Source organism: Protopterus annectens, chromosome 17.part0 (assembly GCF_019279795.1).
Source record: "Protopterus annectens isolate FY-2018-M chromosome 17.part0, PAN1.0, whole genome shotgun sequence".
Taxonomy (NCBI): Eukaryota; Metazoa; Chordata; order Ceratodontiformes; family Protopteridae; genus Protopterus; species Protopterus annectens.
In genome coordinates this window covers 65,287,863-65,313,742 of record NC_056751.1, presented here as the reverse complement: position 1 = coordinate 65,313,742, position 25,880 = coordinate 65,287,863, and the positions used below count along the sequence as shown (strand labels likewise).

Genomic DNA, 25,880 nt, shown 5'->3' with positions numbered 1-25,880 from the left:
TCCTCAGCCTTGTTGCCAAACAGGCGGTCCTGATTTAAAGGAGCATCCAACAATTTAGCTTTAACATGATCAGGCAAAGATTGCTCCTTAAGCCAAGCATGCCATCCAAGCACAGACCCAGTAACAGAAGCCCTGCAAGAGGCCTCTAATGAATCAAAACCACATTGCAAAGTATGTTTTCCAACTTGTTCAGCAGAATGCATTAAATCCTGTAATTCTTTATTTTCCACACAGTCAGGAATCAACATCATTTTCTGTTTAAGCAATCCAATAACATGTTGCTGATACTTTAACATATGAAACTGGCAGTTTAAAGCCCTAATGGCCAAGGTTGCAGAAGTGTAAATCTTCTTACCCCATCTATCCAGCGCCCTGGAGTCTCTATCAGAAGGGGTAGGATTTTTAGCAGTAGAAGCCTTAATGCCCTTGGGCCACTGTGAAATAGTATCTGGATCTGCAATAGGATTTTTGAAAAGGAACTTGTGGGACTCAGGGACCCTGTAGTAACTGTCAGGTTTTCTGGGAGCAAGAGGCAGGGCAATCAGGGGCCAAACTAGATTCCGAAAAAGCATCATCAACAATGTCTAGTACAGGAGGAATAGCTAAAGGCCTATACTGAGGTAGGAGAAGGAAATCCCTAAGCCTCTTTTTTGAATTAGAAAAATCCTGGCTTTCCCAGTGGAAATGCTCCCTTAGAGTATGTAAGGTTTCCCAAAAGAAAAATCCTCAGGAGGAGAAGCAGAGGGAATGCAGTCCTCTGCATCAGAATCTTCATAAGTCGATCAGGGCAAATCCAGATCATCAGAAGAATCAGAAAAAAACGGAATCCTGATCAGAAGATTCATAATCAACTTCAGTCCTAGGCCTCTTAGAAGGGGGGGGGGGGGTTGGCTACCCCTGATTAGAGTTATTAGATCTTCAGCTATTCTTATCATTTGTTTTTAGGCATAGAGGCCTGAGCATGTGGCCTGGGCGTCATTTTTTTAGACATGGACCGAGATTTAGGCCTAAGTAAAGAAGGAGGCGTCAATTTAATATGCAAGTCCATAGGCCTGAATACACCCTCAGAAGCTGGTGCCTGCACAGCAGCTCTGGACCCATCCAAGGTACAGACATTTGCGGGTTCCATAGTTGAAGCATCTCGCGGTATACCGGACTCCGAATGGGTCTCAGTAGAGGCCTGCGAATCAGAAGTAGCCGGTATCAGAGGCTGCGAAAGCGCCTCAAACTGTCGACTGGGTTAGGAGAAGCATCGTCAGCAGTTTTGGACCTCGGCGGTATGTCTCTGTCTTTATCTTTGCGTTTTTTTGGAATCCCGGTAGTCGGATGGCTAATCGATGACATTTCTGGATAATTAAACCGAGAACCGAAATATTTAGAGGCGAAAATATACCCATGACGGATAGTGCACAGATTAAATAAAGCACAAAACCGACAGCAAGGTACACCGTGGTCAGGGCCTAGGCAAGGAATATAGTATGAATGAAAATCTTTATGAGGTATTTGCTTTCCACAAGTAATGCAATTATTAACTTTTACTGACATCAGTAAAGGAGCAAGAAAAAGTTTCCCCAAAGGTGTACTTAGCTTTAGTTGAAGACTTCGGTTCTGAAACTCGAAAACGAAAATTAAAGGAGTCAGCCGACCGGCACTTGCAAACTGCTTTGGCCTCAGGCACCGCACAGCAAGAAAGACTGATGTAATGGTGTCAGCTGCATGTTTTATACCCCTGACAACCTGACGTCATGGAAGAAGGGACAGCAACTGACGCAGGACCCAAGACTTTGTTAATCAGGCCGACTGAGGGCTACCTGCAAGCAGATAACCCAAATGTAATGACTGCAACAGTGAAACACGAAGAACACCTCCTGGAACTACCTCACATAGATCAGAATTTGACTCAGGAATGTTTAAGGAGAGGAGAATTTAAACCAACAGATGAAAGATTAATATTGGTGGCCCAGGATAAAGGACTACATACACACTGGTTTACAAAGTCCATTGAACATGTGGGAGAAACAGAGGAACAAATGCAGGTTCTGGAAAACAGAACTGGAAACAGTCACACATCTTGTTGCTGTATTTGATACACTAATGGCAGAGGGCCTGTCCACTGAAAGGCATAATAATGTGGCAAAGACTGTTGCACTGGGAATTGTGCAAACACTTCAATATTGAAGCACTGAGAAGCATTCAAAACATAAGCTACAAAGCATTATAGGGCAGCGCACTAGTGCAGTGGTTAATGTTGTAGCCTCATAGCAAGAGGTTCTCTGGTCTGATTCTCGGCTGGGGTGCCTTCTGTGCGGAGTCTACATGTCCTTCATGCATTCACGTCGGTTTCCTCTGGGTACTCCAGTTTCCTCTCACATTCTAAAGACATGTGTCTGGAGCTTTTCTCCCTTGAAAATAGGTTCTGTCCTAATCAGACTTTTCTGGTCAGCAAATGTTAAATAAATAAATAAATAAATTGTAGACAATAAAGTTAATGTCACATGGGATCACTCATTACCAACAGTTCAGAAAACAGATGCGAGAAAACCAGTAGTTCATGAAAAAAAAAAAAAAAAGCTAAAATGTACTGAGAGACACAAAGCCATAAAATCCCAGGATTTGCAGGTAGAAATGAAAGGAATTAGGAAGAAAGATACCCAGACAATTCCAATAGTAGTAGCAGCAATGGGTCTAATAAAAAATAATTTACTTTTGTATTTAAATATGTTACTGATACATGTAACTCCATATGAATTGCAGAAGTAATTTCTAGGCACACTGCTGGTGCTGCAATGAGCGCTAACTTTGGCTAACATGAAAGACTAAACTAACAAGAGACAAAATTATGTCTCAACTAAGCTTTACGGTACAAGTGAAACTCGACTCGAACAAGAAAGTAATATATATTTAATCACACTCCAAGCATATACAAAAACGGTTAAGCGCTTTCATCTGTGTACTACAGACTTCTTCAGAACAATAATACTAACAGCTGATGGCCTATTTAAAAAACTTTTTGGCGCCATTTTATTCAAGCGCTATACTTCTTAACAATATTTAAAGTGCTACTACTGTTGTTATCAAAAAACATCTGTTTATCTTACACACACATATATATATATATATATATATATATATATATATATATATATATATTTGCTATAAATACTTTAAAATCATTTTATACTTCCAGTGCATACACTATAATTAAAATGTTGACATTAAGGCAATTAATGCAATTAAAATAACAAATCAAATAACAATGTTATTATGCTATAATAACTGTAAAAAATGTTTTATGGAAATAAAATCATTTATGCCAGGAAATTTTGTGGCATTTGTCAACATTTGCCACTGGCTTTCTTTTCTACCCAGGTGGGCTTTATAATTACCACCACACGGTGATATATTTACATGATCAATGATGCCAAATATAAAATTATGTGTATCACCTTTCTCTTTGATATGTCGGAACAATGCATTTTTGGTATCTTTAACCTTAATCTTATATCTATGTTCATATATACGCTTTCTAAACTGTCTTTCTGTTTTCCAAATGTAGAAAGCGGTACATACTATACATTTAGCAAGATAAACTATGTTCCTACTATTACAATTTCCCTTTTTAAACTTTATATAAGTACTATTGACATCATTTAATCTAAAACCAATTGCTTCATTTATTACACAACACTGTTTACAAGACCCACATTTCTTAGTGTGGGTATTTATGGACATTTTCTGAGGATTCAAGCCGTTCAATAATTTTTTTATATTTCTACCCATTTTATATACAATACAAGGTTTTATACCTACTACACCCTTAGCTTCTTCATCTCCTACTAATTTATTCCAATATTTTTCCAGAATTTCTCTAACATAATTAACATAAGGTGTATAAGTCAATACACATACTCTATTAAATTCATCACTCACTTTGTTCTTCCTAATAATTTTTTCTATACCAACACCTAGAATAGGGGTATATTTGATGCCCCATTCAGTAATAATATATGTCGATACATCATCTAATAATGTTAAGGGGTAACCCCTATTAACAAACATATTTCTTATATTATTGATTTCTCTAACCATTGTGTCATAATCTGACGTCATCCTTGCTATCCTTATACATTGTCCCTTAAAGATGTTTCTTAAGATGTGTTTAGGATGATTGCTTGTATAATCTAGATAACCATTAGAAAATGTTTCCTTTCTAAATAATTCAGATTGAAAACCTGTATCCATATGTTTAATATATGTATCCAGATATGCTATACCTTCTGTATTAATATTATATGTAAATTTCAAAAAGGTACTTGTCATATTGAGATAATCTACGAACTCATCAATAAGTTCTATGGGTGAGTGATGAATTTAATAGAGTATGTGTATTGACTTATACACCTTGTGTTAATTATGTTATAGAAATTCTGGAAAAATATTGGAATAAATTAGTAGGAGATGAAGAAGCTAAGGGTGTAGTAGGTATAAAACCTTGTATTGTATATAAAATGGGTAGAAATATAAAAAAATTATTGAATGGCTTGAATCCTCAGAAAATGTCCATAAATACCCACACTAAGAAATGTGGGTCTTGTAAACAGTGTTGTGTAATAAATGAAGCAATTGGTTGTAGATTAAATGATGTCAATAGTACTTATATAAAGTTTAAAAAGGGAAATTGTAATAGTAGGAACATAGTTTATCTTGCTAAATGTATAGTATGTACTGCTTTCTACATAGGGAAAACAGAAAGACAGTTTAGAAAGTGTATATATGAACATAGATATAAGATTAAGGTTAAAGATACCAAAAATGCATTGTTCCGACATATCAAAGAGAAAGGTGCTACACATAATTTTATATTTGGCATCATTGATCATGTAAATATATCACCGTGTGGTGGTAATTATAAAGCCCACCTGGGTAGAAAGGAGAGTCAGTGGCAAATGTTGACAAATGCCACAAAATTTCCTGGCATAAATGATTTTATTTCCATAAAACCTTTTTTACAGTTATTATAGCATAATAACATTGTTATTTGATTTGTTATTTTAATTTCATTAATTGCCTTAATTTTAACATTTTAATTATAGTGTATGCACTGGAAGTATAAAATGATTTTAAAGTATTTATAGCAAATATATATATATATATATATATATATATATATATATATATATGTGTGTAAGATAAACAGATGTTTTTTGATAACAACAGTAGTAGCACTTTAAATATTAAGAAGTATAGTGCTTGAATAAAATGGCGCCAAAAAGTTTTTAAATAGGTCATCAGCTGTTAGTATTATGGTTCTGAAGAAGTCTGTAGTGCACAGATGAAAGCGCTTAACCGTTTTTGTATATGCTTGGAGTGTGATTAAATATATATTACTTTCTTTTCGAGTCGAGTTTCACTTGTACCGTAAAGCTTAGTTGAGACATAATTTTGTCTCTTGTTAGTTTATTCTGTTGTGGTTCGTGCGTTTTGATATAACATGAAAGACTGAAACAAAACTAATTTCATGAACTTTAATCATACTCTGACTTAGGAAATGGGGACCATTCCCATCATGGTATTTGAAACCCAAAGAGTTGGAGAAATTAAATTAGGGAAAGGATTTTTAGAAAACAAAAATACAGAGCCAGCAAACAGTGACATAAAGGTTTAATGATATAAAAATAGGAGAACGAGACAGACTGGTTTCAGCTATGAGTTTATCAAGCCTTCATCAGTGTAGTGAATTGTAGTTACAACCATTCTCCTTTTATATTGTACCACCACTAGAGGCTAAATGAGAGAATTACTTCTATTAACACATTAAAAATATTCATTAAGTCCTGGTGAAAATAAAGCTCCCAGTTTGATGATCCATTTTTTCTCCTTGTTGTTTAACAGTTGATGCCAACTTGATTTATTATTTCTATTAACTTGTATTTTATCAATAATAGTGAAATTGAAAATTGCATTTTGATGTTTCTCAGTATGTTTATATAAAGCATTTGTTGGTTTTCTAACCCTAATTTCACTTATGTGTTCCGAGATTATGAATTTAACTGGTCTTGAGTTCTGTCCTACATAAAAGGCAGAGCAACTGCAAGTGGCCATATAGATGAGTCAATCTGACTGACAATTTGCAAAAAATGAAATATTAAACACTTGCCCGGTATTTTTGCTAGTGAATTCCCTGGTCTTCAACATCCTTTTACAGTGAGTACAGTGACCACGTGGGTAACAACCTTGCAAAATCCTACCTTCTAGGGTTATCTGTGTTGAGTGCATATCAGATGCATGTACATGTTTGTAATGACTCATGTATGAGCCAAGATTTTTGCAACTTCTAAAAGAAAAAATGACAAGTATCATCTACAATTTCACTTAGCCTGGTATCTGCTAATAAGATATTCCAGTGCCTACATACACTGTTGAGTAGGACATCCGTATTCCTGCCATAAGTAGTGATTAATCTTGTTGGTGAATTGTTGTCCATTGTTTTGTCCCTTATACTGTAGTAAATCAATCCTGTTTTGATTAGATCCCCAGTGTTTAGCCTGGTAGACGTCCCCTCTCTTGTAGCCTCTCTGCTTGAATCTCATAGCTAGGTCTTCCTCATAAGACTGATAAGTGGCTGCATCTGAACATATCCTTTTAATGCGCAAAAACTGTGACTTTGGGATGTTTCTGCATTTATGAGGAGGATGAAAGCTGGTAGCATGGAGTAAGGAGTTGAACTGGTGGTGTTTACGGTAAACCGCAGTTGCTAATGTGTGATCAACATTTCTGATTACTAATACATCCAGAATAGTGATTTTATCTTTGTCAAAGGTAACTGTAAATTTAATCCATTTATTATCATTCAAGTATTCAACAAACTCCTGAGGATAATTCATATCAGACCTCCATACTAACCAGCAATTATCCAAACCCTATGGATGTCCTATACAGACGTTCTACTCAACAGTGTACGTAGGCACTGGAATATCTTATTAGCAGATACCAGGCTAAGTGAAATTGTAGATGATACTCTACTTGTAAATACATTTTTTACTACTATCTGTTTTGTATGTATATCTCAAATTGTATAAAATGTATGTATATATGTAATTGTATAAATGTCTTCTTAATTGTCGTGCTTTTCTCCTCGGGCCTCCACTGAAAATGGACCTGGTCCAGCTGGATTTTCCCGGTAAACAAATGTAAAATAAATAAATAAAATAAATAAAAATAAATATTTCCTCCAAATGTCGATCTCATCTATATAGATGTTATGGGCTCTGTCATAGATTAGTTGTTCCTCAATATAGGCCATGAGGAGATCCGCATATATGGGGGAAAGGAGGCCCCCATGGCAGTTCCTTTAATCTGTAGATAACAGTTGTTTTGAAAATAAAAAACATTTTTAGTCAAAACATGCTCTGTTAAACAGAGTAGGAATGTATTAAAGCCCCCGGTTGATACAATTCGGACCTAGATAGCCAATATTCTAAAGCCTCCAAGCCCGCCCAATGGGGAATATTTGTATATAATGCAGAAACATCCAAAGTACACATAAGCCACCCTGCATTCAACTGTATATCAGAGATTACCCTAATGAATTCAATGGTGTTTGAATCTTTGTTCTGACCCATTTGAGCAAGGGTTTTTAGATGTAAAGTCAGGAACTGGCTAGAGGTTCAGTAATTGATCCTCTGCCAGAGACAATTGGCCTACCCAGTGGGTTTTGAAAGCTGTTATGTATTTTAGGTAAAAAAAGTATATATACTGGCTGGAGGGGTCCCAAACAGTTAAATGGTGCAATGTGTTGTCTGTTATAATCCCCTCTTCTTTAGCAGAATTCAAGAAACAATCTATTTGTTTCTTGAAGCCAGTAGTGGGGTCACATACCATTTGTGTATAATAGCATTTATCAGAGAGTTGTCTTATTGCTTCCATGTTATATTGTGACCAGTCCTGTACCACTATAGCCCCACCTTTGTCTGCTGGCAGTATTACTAGTTCATAATTAGTACCCAATTCCTGTATCATGTCCATCTCATGTTTCGATAAATTGTCAGATTTCGTACGGTGATCCCTGTAGTTGAAATGTAGATCTTTGAGAACTGAGTTCTGAAACATGAGTACAGCAGGATGCATGGGTGGGATGAAATTTGATTTATGTTATTTAAATCCATGTTGTGGTAGATACTGTTTGGAAAAATAGTTTTAGGTTAAGGCATCTACAAAAAGAAGATATATCCTGTGCAAAAGTGTCTTCAGGCACATAAAAACCAGGTATAAAATGTAAACCTTTATTAAGTAGTTTGACATGAGTAGGGGACAATTCAACAGAGGAAATATTAAGTACATTATTCTGTTCTACTTCTGTACCATGAGTTTAAGCAACTCTTCCATACTGTCTACCCCTGTGTTTCCTGCCCCCCGCTTTTGTTTGCCCCTAAAGGGATAGGCATGTTAGTTTTCTTCGACACTGGTGAATCTGTGACATTTTGTATAGAGGACTCTAAACCAGACGAAGATTCCTCACCTGAATCCTCACAACTTGATAATGTTGATTTCTTTAGTATGGAACATGCTTTCTTTCTTTAGACAACCTTCCTGTTCACAGGTTCAAATCTCACATGTTTTGTAGTGGCATAGGGATGTCCACCCTCATAATCTGTTACATCTCTATGAAATTTTTTCATCTTCTTTTCTTTTAACTGTTGCTCCAATGACAAAAGATTGTGACTCAATTTCTTTAAACAGTTATTATAACCCTCTTGACCCTCATACTTCACAATATCAATACACATGCATGTAATATCACATATGTTTTTGTCAATGGTTCTATCATAATATGATGCTATGGTTTTAACAAATTCCATAGATGCTTTATGTTGCACCTCAGCCCATTGTTCTAATACATCAGGAATCAAGGGTTAAATTTATACCCTCAAACCTCTGGGTGAGATGTCTTTGGTTATGTATGCCTTAAATAATTTGGCATGCCATACATTAGCCCTCAGGGCCCACATATTTTTGTTAAGTTTGTGAAATTCAACTTCACACATATTTGCTTGCGTGATACTCTCAGGTCCATTCTGTATGCTGTTATTATTTAGTCCAAAAATTGCCAAATCACCCCTATCTGATGATAAACCCTTGAGTAAGTTAGTGAGATCCATCTGTGGGAGGTGAAACTCTAAATCTACACATTACACTGCTAAAGTTCCTTCCCCTAACAGTGCCACTACATCAGACAAAAGGATACAAAGCACAAAACAGCACAACACTGCCTCTATCACGTTATCAAACCTATAGTCTTATCTTAACCAGTGCACACTTGTACATAGACAACAACTGCTATACCACAGTTTTGCACATCTTCACAACCACTTTTTCATTCAAATAGTAATTTTCCAGCAAAAAACAAATGGACTTACCAACATGATTCAGAGACGAAAGAAGCACCGATATATTAGTTTTTATTTTGTCGCCGAGACATTTTTTGCTGATTTATTGATGTTCTTTGGACTTGGACTTGCCTTCATCCATGTTACTGTTCTCTACCTGTATCAAATACTAATTTCCCTGCACTCCTACATATCTACATTACATAAAACTAAATTCACCATAAGTGATTCACATAAATGAGTATTCACTCATTTGTACATTCTCTCTTTTTTTTCACACACCCAAAAAAACTTTACAGCCAAAAAAGTTTTCAGATAGTTAAACTTGTCAATCCATCCATCCAGGCTCACAAGCTTAGTCTGACTTCTAGACTGACTCTATTAACAGTCTGTCCATGGAATTTACTAGGCAAGGGGGAAGGGAAGTAGATTATTAGGCCTTTACTTTTCACTGAACAAACACAAACACACACACACACACACACACGCACACACGCACACACACGCACACACACGCACACACACGCGCACACGCACGCACACGCACACACGCACGCACGCATGCACGCACACACACACACACACACACACACACACACACACACACACACACACACACACACACACACACACTAAAGCGGGGTTAAATATATGTTGCTATGTTGCTGTATCTTGAGGAATCTATTCGCTAGTGACTTGGGGCTGAAATAGTATAATGTTTACTACACAGTGCAGTATTAACTTTCGTTGTCAGTGAGTCTGAGGGTAAAATCATGGTTTTATTTCAGAAGTACATCAATTAACAGTTTGATAAATAAAGAGGCATAAGAGAGATAGAGTGAGAATGAACTGATTTTTTTTGCTCCCTCCTGGATCTCATCTGATAGCTTCTCTAACTGCATCTGTACTAGTGACTGGTCTCTTTGTGGAGGTAACTTCCCCATTTTGATTTTCTGCATACTATCTCTGAGCCAGATGGCATTCCAGTGGGAGATATAGAGGTCTCTTTCCAGTTTATTTAGCTTTACTATTATGCCTGAGTGGGGAATTGTGTCAAAACTTTTGGACAGGCTGAAATATGCAGTATGTACCATTTAGCCTTCATCCATTGTTTTTGTGTCGATTTCAAAAAAGTCCACCAGGGTGAGTAAACATGACCTGCCCTTGATGAATCCAAACTGAAATTGGTCCATTTGGAGGATCCCTATGTCCTGATTGATTAATTCCATGATAAACCTTTCCATGGCTTTGTATATAAGGCTGGTCAGTCTTATGGGTCTGTAATTTACTTGGATCTGTAGAAGGTCCTTCCTTATGCAGGAGAATGACTGTAGCTGTTCTCCATTTCCTTGGTACAAAATCTGTGTGGAGGATGACATTGAACTGTGTTGCTAGGGGTGTACACACACACACACACACACACACGTATCTATATACATATATATATATATATATATATATACATATATATATATATATATATATATATATATATATACATACATAAAATGAGTCTGCTTTATATACCAGACATACCACATAACCGAAGACCAAATAAATGAGACGAGAAAGCCGAAACTCCACATACACGAACGTCCAATGTTTCCAAGGGTAAGTAACCACTGGGCCAACAAGAGGAGCTTTACCCTTTTTCCCACTGTAATGCGATCTCGGAGTTGATATATATAGTAAGGGGGGTGTGAGGGGCACAGCCCCCCTGACTGGGGGTGTAGGGGCGTAGACCCCCAACTGAGTAGGTTGTAGATGGTGCGATATGTTCTCTGTGCATTTCTGGCCCAGTGGTTACTTACCCTGGGAAACATTTTGGTTATGTGGATGTTCATGTACGTGGAGTTTTGTCTTTCTCATTTTGGTTATTTGGTCTTCGGTTATGTGTTATTTCTTAAATAGACCCATATAAAATAGATATAGATATGTGCATGTATACAAGTTATATACATATGTATGTCTATTTATTTATATCAAAAACTAGGGATGCTTTACAAAGCCAAAAACTTTCTCACCAGTGTAACTAAAACTACACCTGCCACTACTTATCTCCTCCCCACCCTTCTTTATGGCCATCTCATTCTTACTAACTCGCAGGCATTACAAAAATCAAAACTTGAACAATGCTATAACAAAGCTGCTAAATTTGCAGCAAATACCCCTTTCAGAAGCCACCACTGTAAAGCACTAAAATGCCTAAATTGGTTAGAACTATCTCATCAACTAACATATACACAGCTCCTTACCACCTATAAAATCATCCAGCATCCATCTGCTTGTCTGGCACAAAATAACATTGTAAACAACTATGTACCCAGTCAGTCATTACAATCCAATGACCAAAAACTCGTCTCTCTAAAAACCTATCAAATCAGTTGGGCATTGTCTATACTTATACCATGTTTCTAAGGCCTGGAATTCTTTACCTGTATCCATCAGGTCAGTACCCTCCATTCCATCCTTCAAAACCATTCTGAAAGACTTCCTAGCCAAAAGCTGGCTCTGTTCTTGTTCAACACCAGGATAAACTATATCCTTACACATGAGTAAGTACCTAGTCATACCTTACACCTCTTTACTCTCCCTTCTGCACTCATTTCTTTACTTCCATCAATTTCTCTCCCCTGGCTTTCTCTCATCATATATGATAAGTCTGCTTTTCTCTCACTTCATATTGCAATTCCTGTTTTTATTATACTAACTTACATTTAATTTCTCTATAAGCTGGCTAAAATTTCACTAAATATTAAATCATCATTATATATATAACTTGTATCTATTCTTAGCCAGCGTTTTCACAGTATATCCAATTTAATATAATTATTTAAACTGTAGATGTTTTCTATTATTTTTTTCAAGATTGTAAAATTATTGTTCTTAAAATGTTTTGTAATACTTTGGAGCTTTTCTCTGTGGGCCTCCGCTGAAAATGGCTTCCTGATAATCACATGTCAATAAAAAGAAGTTATGTGTCTTACCATAAAATTCCACCTGTGTTGTCGATCTTCACTAATCCTTGACTGTGAGCATGGTTCCGAACCTCGGAACCGACTCGGCCATTTATTTCAGCTTGAGCTTTCCAAACTCTCAAGCTAGGCTCTACCCATAATGCTCCTCTCTAAATTACCTCAGATTAAGATTGCCTAAATTAGTGGCAGACAAATAGTAAATAAAAGAAGAGACCAGATATGTATCCCTAAGATGAAGCCACTCTTGGGGGAATTCGATCCACTAAGAGTCTCAGGCTGGGGGAAGGAGGGAGGTGAATGTCAAGAATTACTGAAGATCGACAACACAGATGGAACGTTATGGTAAGACATAACTTCTTTATCTGATGTTGTCAATATTCACATAATCCTTGACTGTGGGACAGAGTCCCTAGTTACCTGAATCTTGGGAGGTCTCATGGAAGGATATTCCTAAGCACCATCTAACTGAATGATGCTTGGACCCTAGCGATCTGATCCAATTTGTAATGAGTGATAAAGGTATGAGGAGAAGACCATGTGGCTGCTGCACAAATGTCATCTAAAGAAGCTCTGGCATGAAAAACTGCAGAAGTTGCCAAAGCTCTGGTTGAGTGGGCTTTCACTGGATGGGGAAGGTGAAGTCCTCTTGAATGACAGATAAACGTGATACACTCTCTGAGCCATTTATGTAAGGTAACCTTGATAACTGGGTTACCCAAGGAAAGATTGGAAAAGACAACAAATAATTGGTCAGATTTCCTGATATCCTTTGTTTTGTGAAGATAAAAATGTAGTTGTCTGTTAAGGTCTAATAAATGTAGGGAATATTCCCCCTTATTGGAGGAGTTAGGAAAAAAGACAGCAAAGTATGGTGTTTGATTGATAAGGGATTCTGAGACTACCTTTGGCAAAAATGATTGATTTGTCCTGAGGGAATACCTGTCTTTGTGAAATATTATGTAAAGGGGTTTACAGGACAAGGCCTGAATTTCAGATACTCTTCTGGCAGAAGTTATAGCCAGCCACTAGGAATAAAGTTTTCCAAGTCGGAAACTTTAAGTCACATGTAGATGATGGTTCAAAAGGGAAAAGAGTAAGGGATTGTAAAATTAGGATTAGATCCCAAGGAGCTCTTTAAATGGAGGTGTTAGCATTAGAATTCCCTTCAAAAAAGACTTACAAAGTTTATGTGACATAAGGGGGTAGATGGATGGGAGCCTGGAACCAAAATAGTCTCCTTCACAGCCATGGTGCCACCTCGCACAAAGGAGGTAACCATCGAAACCAAAGCCTGGGTCGATCTAATGAAAGCTGAAGCACCAAGGGGCATGGAAGGCTCTGAAACTAAAGAAGCTGATCCCTGCTCCTTGGAACCGGCTACGAAGTCTCCACCCGGGGAGACCCCCGGTTCCAAAAACTTGGAGGAAACCAAGGAAATTCTCACTTCTGAAGCATATGTTCTTACTGGAACAGAGACAGTCAGAGCTGGGCAGGTTGGTGCCAGGGGCTCCAATGACTCGCTTGGAGATGGAGGAGGAATTAGACATGGTGTCAAGATAGGAGCAGTCTCGGTGCCAACTTGGCTGGGAAACGAAAAAGAAGGTATCCCCCTTGCCATTAAGAGCTGATCCACCAGCCTTATGATGTCTGATTCCGAGAGGCTCTTAGTGGCTTGAACAGACAATGCCAAAGGAGACCTAGGTGGTCTCGGTTCGACAAAAGGACTTGGTGGCCGGTCCTTAAAAGGATCGACCGAGGGTGTGTACCTAGATCTTGAAATCGAAACAGTCTGCTCTTGTACCGACAAAACTTCCAGTGCTGAGGCAGCAGTTGTCGTGCCCTTGGATATAGTAGGTGTTGAGTCTTTATTCCCATTCGGTGCCGAGGGAGCTGCCAGTACCGAAGGCTGTTCTGAAACTTTCTTAGGCGGTTCCAAGGAGCTGCTTGGAACAGAGCGAGATTGTTTTTTACGTTTGGAAGAAGAAAACGAACTGGCTTCTTTCCTGGACCCAGAAATGGCCTCTTCAAAATCCCCTTTCAGCATGCCTTTCAAAATAAGTTTGTTTCTCCACACAGTAAGAGTTCTGACGGAGAAACCATAACAAATATAACAATTTTCTTGTAGGTGGACTACACCTAAACAGTAAATACACCATATATGCCTATCTAAATTGGGCATTTTTCCATCACACTTCTGATACCATTTAAACCCAGAAGTGCCCTTAGAAGGTTTGACAGGAGAGTTATCTTTGTCAGCTATGATCCACTCTCATACCGATACACACTGAAAAACAAGGAATAACAAGGATTTTTTTTTTTTTGCTTTTGGAAAAAGAGTGAAAGTGAGAGAGAGATACCAGCCATGGTAACAAAGAAATACCTTTTAAACAGGTAGCAGAAAGGAAATACCAGCCATGGTATATGAAGAAAGTCTACCTAATAATAGAGGAAGGAGAAAGATCACACACACACACACACACACACACACACACACACACACACACACACACACACACACACACACACACACACACACACACACACACACAGTCACTCATAAAGAGAAACGAGAGTAGCTGGTAGCAAGATAAAGAATTTTAGAAAGGAAATATATAGAAACTAGCAAAGATTTGAGTAGATAGTTAAAATAAAACTTACTGAAAACTGCCAAGGCGAGAGAGAGAGGTCGTACACGTCTGATACATGAAGCGGGAAATGAGATCTGTAATTTAGAGAGGAGCATTATGGGTAGAGCCTAGCTAGAGAGTTTGGAAGGTGCGAGCTGAAGTAAACTGCTGAGTTGGTTCCTAGGCTTGGAACTGAGCCCCACAACCAAGGATTACATGAAGACTGACATCAGATAATACATTATACACACACACACACATATATATATATATATATGTGTGTGTGTGTGTGTGTGTGTGTGTGTGTGTGTGTGTGTGTGTGCGTGTGTGCGTGTGTGTGTGTGTGTGTGTGTGTGTGTGTGTGTGTGTGTGTGTGTGTGTGTGTGTGTGTGTGTGTGTGTACCTTATGTCTCTTAATGTAGTTCAGTACCTTTTGTTTCTGTCTGTACCTATAAGGCTAGATGTTCCACTGACAGCATGGACAGAGTAGAAATTATGATGGAAAGCTATTATTTCTACTACTTATTATGCATGACAGTTCCTATAATGTGTGTTTCCAGCGCTTGGCTTGCATGTGCACTCCAATGTTGCAGACCGATCTTTTAAGCAGTCACTTCTTCTCATCTTCATTTGAATCTGTGTCACATTTTTCAGGACATTCGGCTTAAATAAAAGCATTCAAATAAAATTAAAAACATCCACAGTTTAGCTCTTTCATCTTTACTACAGAGAAATCATCAGAGCTGTGAAACTGAATACAACTCACACAAGGCCATTTAAGAACATGCAACAAGGTAGACACACCTCTTGGAATCAGCCAACATCTGAAGACATCTGTACAAAGCAGAAAATCAAAATAAACAAAATAAAAATCAAATGAATGCGCATTTTACACCTGAACCAACAAGTAAAATAAAATAAAATAAAAAGTTAATCAAAGTACATCATAATCTACTGACTCTCCTTTTTAATTCACTGCTAGTAGAAACATTGTCATTAAAACCGGGAAAGGTGGTAGCATCCAGCTTTAGCTGCCAGAGCATTTCCCAGCAAAGCAGATTGTTCTGCCAGTCACCTCCATATTGAAGAATCTGCATTTGTTCAAGAACCAAAAAGTTAAACTTAATAAAGCAGCAGCACACCCAACGGAATGTCTGGCCAGTACACTTTTCTGACCTTTATGTTGAATACTGTACACGTGCTGATAAATATGCTTATTCAAAGCTTTCTCAGTTTTGCCCACATAGAAAGCGAGGTAAGATGAGCATGTAGCCAGATATACCACTCGTTTTGAAAAACAATTAAAAAACATACTGACTAGAAGTGTCCAAGTTACTTAAAAGAGTACACTACAGTAAATGTTTATGTAAGGACACTGATGGCAGTGCCCACATTTCCTAGTAGGTAGTACTCACATTGTAGCATACACCAGTTCTTCTGCATGATCTTTTCAATGTTTTTAACATCTAAGGTATAATGCAAAACCATGTTAAGTTGCCCATCAAAGCTTGTAGAATTATCTTTCTTATCTATCTGATTCAACTCACTTTTAACAATAGGGGCGTAGTTGTTGTTTCTCTCAATCCATATCTTATTCCTAATGGAAGCTAGGAGTGCTGCTGGATATCCACGATCCAGAAACATCGATCTTAAAAATTGTTCAAGACAAACTGCACCATCAGATGTCACCCTTGATGTTTTGGTAAATTGACTTTTCACCACCTCCCTGAAAGTGCTAAACTGTGGACGTTTTTAACTTTATTTTTGACATTTAACATATCCTGCAATGTTTATTGAGGCTCGTGGCTGACTTACTGGTTGTTTTGCGGTTTGTAAAAAAAAAAAAAAAAAATATATATATATATATATATATATATATATATATATGATATAATAATATAATATAATATAATATAATATATATAAATATATATATAAATATATATATATATATATATATATATATATATATATATATATATATATATATATATATATACCGATGGCTTAGTGGTTAAGGTCTTCGCCTCCAATGCACAAGGTACAAGGTTCGATCCTGACCTCCGACTAATGCCTGTTTGGAGTTTGCACGTTCTCTTTGTATCTCCGTGGGGTTTCTCCCATGTCCGAAAAACATGCTGAGTGTTCCCATCTCAAACTCACCAATGAATAGAACTGTGGGCAGCAGCACAGACTCTACATGGTGCCCAATGGGGGGAAGAGTTGTAAAAAGACCAATCGCTTTGGGCATCTATTGTGGTGTGCAGTATCCTCAAGATAGGAGAACACGGATCACAGACTGTGCGCCGTGGCAGGGCTAGCCACTTGAAGGTGTAAAATATGGCTCTAGGTGATTCGGTCATGTTGACTGTCGCCAAAAAATGGGCATGGGTAGTTACCGGTGATAAGGGGGTTGAGGACCCGGCCTACTCTCTGACCCACACCAGGGACCCATGCTAACGGTGGGAGAGGTATATGTGCCCCTATTGGCCAGTGTGTGCCCGCCATAAAAGCCCAGCAGCCCTGGGTCAATAGGCTACTGGCTGGCTGGTGTCTAGTTGCCCAGCCTGGGTTACCTGGGATAGCTCTGTTGAGTGAAAGCTGGACATAAAACCAACCAACCTGCCAAACATGAACTGAGAATTGCTACACTTAATGTAGGTTCACTGACAGGATGCAGCTTAGAAGTGGATGACATGATGATACGGAGGAGGCTGGACATCCTATGTATCCAAGAGACGAGATGGAAGGGCAGTGCAACAAAGCCACTTGGCTTGGGATCCAGACTCTACTCCTCAGGTGGTGGACAGGCTAGAAATGGTGTAGGAATTGTGGTGAGAAAGAGGCTTCAGAAGTCAGTGAGGGATATCATCAGAATTAATGACAGACTCAAGGCAATCAGACTCCAGTGTAATGATAGGACAGTATTCATAATCTCAGCCTATACCCCACAGCAGGGTTGTGATAGTGAGGAAAAGAGTGCATTCAGACAGCAGTTGCAGGACCTACTAGATAAAGCAGGACAACATGAATTGGTGTTGATAATGGGTGACTTAAATGCACATATCGGGACAGACAGAACATGATATGAGGACTGCCTGGGTCCACATGGGTGGAGCAATAGGAATAAAGAAGGAGAAGCCATTCTAGACTTCTGTCTGGCAAATGGCTTGATAGTAGCCAACACATGGTTCAGAAAGAGAGACAGTCACAAGATCACATACAAGAGTAGCCAACATGCAACTCAGGTAGACTTCCTCCTAGTAAGGAAAAAGCACTGGGGTAGAATCCATGATTGCAAAGTCATCCCCAGTGAAACAGTTGGTTCACAGCATAAACCAGTAGTTGCCACAATCAGCTGCAAGCAGTGGTCAGAGAAGATTCTAAGGTCAACAGAGACCAGGCTGAAGACCTGGAAGTTGACTGGAGAGAAAGTACAGCAGTTCAAGGAATTACTCAGGGCTCTAGCACCCCAAGAAGAGGAGGAAATAGGTGGAGTTGAAGAAGAGTGGCAGCGCCTAAAAACAGCATGTGTTAGGACTACAGAAAAGATATGTGGCTGAGCCAGGTATGGAAATAAGGTACATAAGGAAAGCTGGTGGTGGAATGCAAAAGTGCAGGAAGTAATCAAAAGAAAGAAGGAGTGCAGGAGGAAGTGGGAGATTGAAAAGACTGACCAAGCTAGGAAGGACTACTGGTTGGCTAACAAAGAAACTAAGAAAGAAGTTGCAATAGCAAAGAATAGGGCATCAGAGGCACTCTATCAGCTTCTGGAAAGTGACTCAGTAAGGGGCACAAAGAAACTATACCAGGTTGCAAGGCAAAGACAGAAAGATAAAGAAGATAGTCAGACACCCTTCATAAGGGATTCCAGCAACAACCTGCTTACCAGCACACAGGACATCAAAGGCAGATGGAAGGAGTATTTCCAGCAGCTTCTGAATGAGGAAAACCCCACAGAAGCGGTGCTGCCTCAGAAACAGCCTACAATGAGAGTAGAAGAGGAGCCCAGCTTAGAAGAAGTAAGAGCAGCACTAAGGAAAATGAATTCAGGGAAAGCAGCAGGCTCAGATGAGGTCACAGCAAATATGATAAAGATGCTGGGTGAGCTAGGGGAGAAATGGCTCCTGAGGGTACTAATTGCAGTGTGGAGAGAAAGGCGTATCCCAGATGACTGGAGAATAAGCATACTCGTGCCAGTGTACAAGAACAAAGGGGACATCCACAACTGTGGACAGTACAGAGGCATCAAACTCCTACCACATTGCATGAAAGTTCTGGAGAGGGTGATTGATAAATGGATATGCAGAATAACAGAATGTAAGATGGGAGATGAACAGTTTGGATTCAGATCAGGATGCAGCACAATTGACCCGATGTTTGCATTGAGACAGATACTTGAGAAGAAACTAGAGAAGAGGAGAGAGTCAAACTGGGCTTTCCCAGACTTGGAGAAAGCATATGACAAGGTCCCAAGAAAGCTGATCTGGGCAGTACTGCGGTGGTTTTAAGTCCCAGAAACAGGCTATGTACAAGGACCCAGTGACTCAAGACGAACAGTGTTTGGCCTCACTGAGGGGTTCCCAGTGGGAGTGGGTGTACACCAGGGTTCAGCTCTGAGCCCACTGCTGTTCATACTGGTAATGGACTATATCAGCAAACAGGTTGGAGGGGTCAGAGCAACAAAGCTGCTGTATGCAGACGATGTGGCAGTACAGGCAAACTCTGATCTAGAACTTCAGCAAAGCATAGGAGAATGGAATGCAAATCTGAAGGCACATGGGATGAAACTAAGCACAGATAAGACAATGGTAATGGCAGCAGATTGGGGAAATCAGAAGAAGCTGAGTATAGAGATAGATGGGAAGATAGTGGGAAGATAGTGGAACAGGTAAACAGCTTCAAGTATCTGGGAGGGGTGGTTGAGGAGAAGGGTAGTCTGAAGGAAGAGGTCAAAGCTAGAATCAGAGGGGCTGCAGCCAACTGGCATAGAGTATCAGGTGTAGTCTATGACAGAAGAATGCCAAAGAAGCTGAAAAGTAAGGTGTACAAGACAATGGTGCGACCAGTACTACTGTATGGTACAGAAACCTGGGCAGTAAAGGCAGAAAAGTTGAAGAAGCTAGAGGTGATGGAAATGGAGTGCCTGAGAAAGGTGGTAGGATGCACACTGTGGGACAGGAGAAGAAATGAGGACATAAGAGCAGAAGCCAAAGTATCTCCAATTGCAGAAAAGATCAAAGAGAGCAGATTACGATGGTATGGGCACATGTGTAGAAAAGCAGAAGACAATCTGGTGAGGGAGATTTGGGACAGACAGGAAGAATGTAAGAGGAAGCGAGGGTGTCCAGCAAAGAGGTGGATGGATTGTGTGAAAGAAGATCTGCGACAGTGAGGCATGAGTGCTGAAGAAGGCAGGAGAGTGGCACTGAACCGAGAGAGTTGGCGACAGTTAATACGATACCCCGACCCCATGTAAATGGGAAAAAGGGGGATGATGATGATGACTTGAACCAGACCATCCATCTCATTCATATCCCTAGTCTATGAAGGATCAAAAAAAAAATATATATATATATATATATATATATATATATATATATATATACACACATATTTATATAGATATATGTGTGTGTGTGTATATATACATATATATGTATGTATATATCTCTTTCCCTACACTTGGAAATATTTACCAGTTTGGAAAATCTTCATGTCAAGTATGAAAGTTATCTTTCAAATGCTCTGAGGAATAACAGGATGAAAAAGGATAAAATTAATCTTTTATCTAAAGCCCTTAAGCAGGGTTTCCACAATTCAGACCATTTTCCATTTACTCAAACATATTTCAACAAGTTAAGGCATTTATCACTGAAATTACATCTCATTTAAAATCAAGATTATTAATATGTATACTACATATTCATTGATTTTACAGCATCCTCCATGTATCCTGTTAATATGTTCAAAAATAAATAAAAATTGGAAACACTGAGGAAATCTCGATTTTCCTACCTTTTTGTCAGACATATCTTGGTTGTCTGTTTCTTCTGCACTCCAGGTCCTGATGACTTCTGGAGGAGGAGTTCGATTTAACTGTTCTGTTAAATACTTCAGTAGAGCAGTAACTGAATTCACTGCCAGAATGTGCATAGTGTTGACGATCAGGTAATCAGCTAACCTAACAAAACTAAACAGAGAGACGTAAGTAAGGAAAAAGAAATCAGTCATGAATTTACAAATACCACCTCAGCTTGTTAATTGGTCAGAAACTGCAATTGCATAAGTTACATTTACAATAACAGTAGATGCCTGAATTCCTCACTGCTGCAGTAGCTTTTTTTGCTATATGGGTAGTATTGTACTTGGATACAACAATTGGTCAGCTTCACAAAGTTCCAGTTCTCTCCATATTTACTATGACTCCTGACTGGACAGCCCAGAGGAGGGAAATCAGCAGTCAGAGTTAAGAATTCTTCAAGACGTTCTTCCCTGTAAAGAGAGAAGAGAATACTCATCCTCAACCTCTAAAAGATAAAAACAGAAATCAAAAACTTTATATCCCAACAACTAACTATATAATGATGTAGGGAGATGTTAGGTGAGTGCAGCTACCTCAGCAGTGAGGAATTTTGTACATCTGCTCTTATGCTAAGTGCAACATACACAATGTAATATGTTCATCATTCTCACTTCTACAGTAGCCTTTTGGCTGTATAAGTTGATTACCAAAGTCTACCCAACCAACGAGGAGGAAGAACAAAGATCCAGGTGCCCCTAGAGAGTGCTCATAGCAAAGGGCTGTCCCAGACCCGGGAAAGGAATCCAATTTGTAATGCATTATAAAATAATGTACAGAGGGCCAAGTTGCTGCTTCTGGAATATTTCTAGAGTCCATCCCTATCCTGTATGCCACTGTAGTTGCCAAGGCTCTAGGGGAATGTGCCTTGATACTGCCAGGAACTGATTTACCATGGCAGGTACAAGAAAAGACAACAGCAAAGGACAACCACCTAGAAATAGTGTGGACTGACTCTTCTTAGTCCCATCATATGAAATAAATAACTTATTTTATAGGTTCATAGGTAGGCAATAAGGTATCGGCCCTAGGGCCTATACAAGCCCAGCCAAAAAGGTACCCTGGCTTTTGCCACCCAAGAAAATTATTTTCCTGTGCCACTGTTGAGCAGAGCCACAGAAGTGATCTCTGGAGTGAATTTCCTATTTCCCATCCAATCATCAAGATTTTTCTTGAAGAGTGCTAATGAGGAGCTTTGTTTGATATAGATAGGTAGTTTATTCCAGAGTATGGGAAGTCTCTGGGACAGGAATCTTTCCCTCCGGTATGTTCTGTTTATTGTGGTGACAAGGTTTAGGTCCCTAGAGCGTGTAGCTCGGAGGGATTGGGATTTCTTTAAGTGGAACATGTCCAACAGCTCTGGGTTTGACATAGCTTTGTATGTTAGGCAGAGATCACCTCTGAGTAGGCGATACGCAACGGAGTAAAGCTGGAGTTTTTTGAGACGGTCTGCGTAGGGCATCTGTTTAAAGCCAGTAATCCTCTTTGTGAGGTATTTCTGCAGCCTTTCCAGTTGTTGTAGATGTCTTGTGTGGTACATACCAAAAGGGGTGTTGTACTCTATAATGGGTCTAATGAGTGATGAGTAGAGGGGAACAATTACCTCTTTTTTTTCGGGATGAGAAACCTTTTGTGATGAGGTGTGCCACGTAGAAGGATTAAATGAAAACTCCAGCAAAGCTAGAAAATGATGAAACAAGTCATGGGCATTCAGAATTGCCAATTAGCTAAAACACCTGATGTTCATAAGGATCATTTGCCTATATCCCATGTGCCTCTGATACAAGAGGTTTGGGAGGTCACTTATTGGAAGTTCTAGCTTTGCTGGAGTTTTCATTTTGTTTTTACTGATTTATTTTTCAGTAACCTTCTCACTCATTGTTTTAGTTTGTTGTTTGGGATATTTTTGCAGTGACCCTAATGATAATGGACATCAGCTGGGTATAACAGCCCTGTGTTTTTAATTCTTAGTCAAACACTCTGCTTGTGCTGCGCTGATGAGGTCATAACAAGGCCGAAATATGCATATCCACGGCTAGTGGGGTTTGGCTTTATTGGCCTGAAATTGTTCATTAAAATGACGAAACAAGTCATGGGCATTCAGAATTGCCAGTTAGCTGAAACACCTGATGTTCATAAGGATCATTTACATATATCCCATGTACCTCTGATACAAGAGGTTTGGGAGGTCACTTATTGGAAGTTCTAACTTTGCTGGAGTTTTCATTTTGTTTTTATTGATTGGTTTTTCAGTGACCTTCTCACTCATTGTTTTAACATCTGTTTACTGGGAAAGTTCAATTGGGACAGAGGCCATTTTCAGAGGATGCCCAAGGGGAATGCTCCAGATGCATGTCTTTGCAGTATGGGAGGAAACCGGAGCAACCCACAAAAATGCAGGGAGAAATGCATACTCCACACAGAAGGTACTCCAGCTGAGAATCAAACCAGAGAACCTCTTGCTGTGAAGTGACAATACTAACCACTGCACCACTGAGTTACCCGCACCACTGCATTTAGATTCTGCAACTTAACTATACTGACATGCGCTCCACTACATCACATTTCCTTGATTTTGGGTGTTTGAAATCTTCCAGTACAGACGACAGAAAATACTGACACTTACAGATTCCATTGCAGAATATAAGATACTGTACAAGTAAGCATGCACGTGCGTATATACACACACACACACACACACACACACACACACACACACACACACACACACACAAACACACGTCCAATATCAACAGATAAACGTTCACAAACACATTATATATACAAGTTAATCAAAAGTAAACATCAGAGGTGCTACAGAAGATATTAGTAATACTAGTTAAGTACTAACCAGGTAAGCCTGCTGCAGTGAGACCTCTTGTTAGCCTGCTCTGTGTAAGTCATCTTCTCAGGTGAGTCTCCAAAAATGTCCATCTCAAAATGAGAATGCTTAAGACTTACAGTCATTTCCACATCAGTGTGCAGGCCTCCTACAAAAAAGCAAAAAATAAAACCAGTGATAGTGTCAGCAAATGTATTTATATGATACAGTTCTACTTACTTAGTGTAAATGCATTGTAATGACTGTGATGTGAAGTATACTTAAGCAAATATAAGCATATTGCCCATTTTTGTATAAAAAATTGGTACTGGGCTGTTGTTTGAATTCCATAACTACTAATAACACTATCATAACATTTTAAAATGAGGGCATTCAGGGCCCAAATTCTGTTAGTCAGTGCTCCAAATTGTATTTCATAGTCTAGGGAACAAACATACAAACAACAGGAAAAAATACATTACACTGTTGACCAGGTAAATAGACTGAGCTGAAGGACTATTTTCAATCACAACCTAGGCAAATGGCAAGCAGGATACCAGACTGCATATACCACAATATACTAATAAGATCATTAGAATTATAATGATTTACAAAAAGAATGATACTTTAAGACAGCTATTAAACAACATAATATGAATAATCCACTACATCTAAAAATGTACAATAGGTAAACAGTATTAAAATACATATGCCTGAAAAAGGCAATGCAAAATCAAAACTGGACTGTGGTACATTAGCACCCTTGTGAAACACAAAGACATAACTAATACCGTGATCTAGGACAATAACATTTCACTGCCTGTCTCATTAAGGTGTACATTCACAGGAACATTAAAACAGTGCTAGACAATTGATCATAAGAACCATAAGATATTTAGTCACATACACTCTTAGGCGGACACATTTAAAAAAGTTCTTGTCACCCTTTATAACCACTCAGTAGTGTTCATATCCAAGATCAAGCAGGGCTTTACGTGATAACCCTACTGTAAATGTGTGTCTACCTATCTAATCATCAAGATTAGACTTAAAAGTAGAAAAAGTAGTACTTAACTTGTACTGGTAACTTATTCTATAGGTTGGAAATATGTTGAATTAGGAACCTATACTTCCAGTGAATCTTGTTTATTTGTTGATGTAGATTTAAATACCTAGTATGGGTGTCTGTAGAGCCACTGGTTTTGTGAAGAAGTAGGATGTCAAATAGGTATAAGGAAAGATGTGCTAATCTACACCAATAGTTGAAGAATTTAAGGTGTTTAATCTTCTTGGTTAAAAATCAACGGGGCTTTTCCAAATGAGAGATACGGATGGATGTGTACATTGCATTCCATGATAGGTCTCATAAAGGATAAGATGATTTCTTTCAATTCTGAAGATATTCCCTTAGATATTGAGTGGGACAGGTAGAAAGATTTCAAAACTATAGTAGAAACCAAGAAAACATTAAAACTGTTAATAATTTTTTAGACATGGAACACAAGTGTTGAAAGTGTCAACAAGATTAAAAAGAAGTTATGTACCTACCATAACGTTCCATGCTTGTTGGCCTTCATCTCACCTTCCTTCTTGCAGGTTGGGTTCGGAGCCAATCCTCGGCTTCGACTCGGCCGATTTACTATAGCTTGAGAGCTTATACTGGCTCGAGGCTAACCCCTATCCCAACATGTCTAGCGGTAGCTACCCAGATCTCATTTGTGATAGCCCACACTAGACAGTCATAGTAAATGCAAATTTTACTAAGCTCTTACTCATTCAAAGTTAAGGAAGAGTAAAAAACCAACAAAGCATGGTTAACTAACCTGGTATGTCAACAGGAAACTCAACCAGTGTAACCAATGAAAGGAATTCCTCTCGATCCTCCAGGAAGAGGAAAGGATGGAGGGACGCAAGAAGGAAGGCGAGATGAAGGACAACAAATATGGAACATTATGGCAGGTACATAATTTCTTTATGTTATGTTGT

At 38.7% G+C, this 25,880-nt stretch overlaps 1 protein-coding gene across 1 annotated transcript in view; it reads right to left on the bottom strand.

The window, feature by feature from the left end:
- Positions 1–25,880, bottom strand: part of DNAH6 (dynein axonemal heavy chain 6) — a 5,071,261-nt gene that overhangs the window by 4,824,641 nt on the left and 220,740 nt on the right. The window contains exons 8-9 of the mRNA XM_044059309.1: positions 23,925–24,022; positions 21,051–21,184 (exon numbers count right to left, since the gene is read on the bottom strand). Of these exons, the coding sequence (XP_043915244.1) occupies positions 21,051–21,184; positions 23,925–24,022 (232 nt within the window). The remainder of the gene's footprint in view (positions 1–21,050; positions 21,185–23,924; positions 24,023–25,880) is intronic.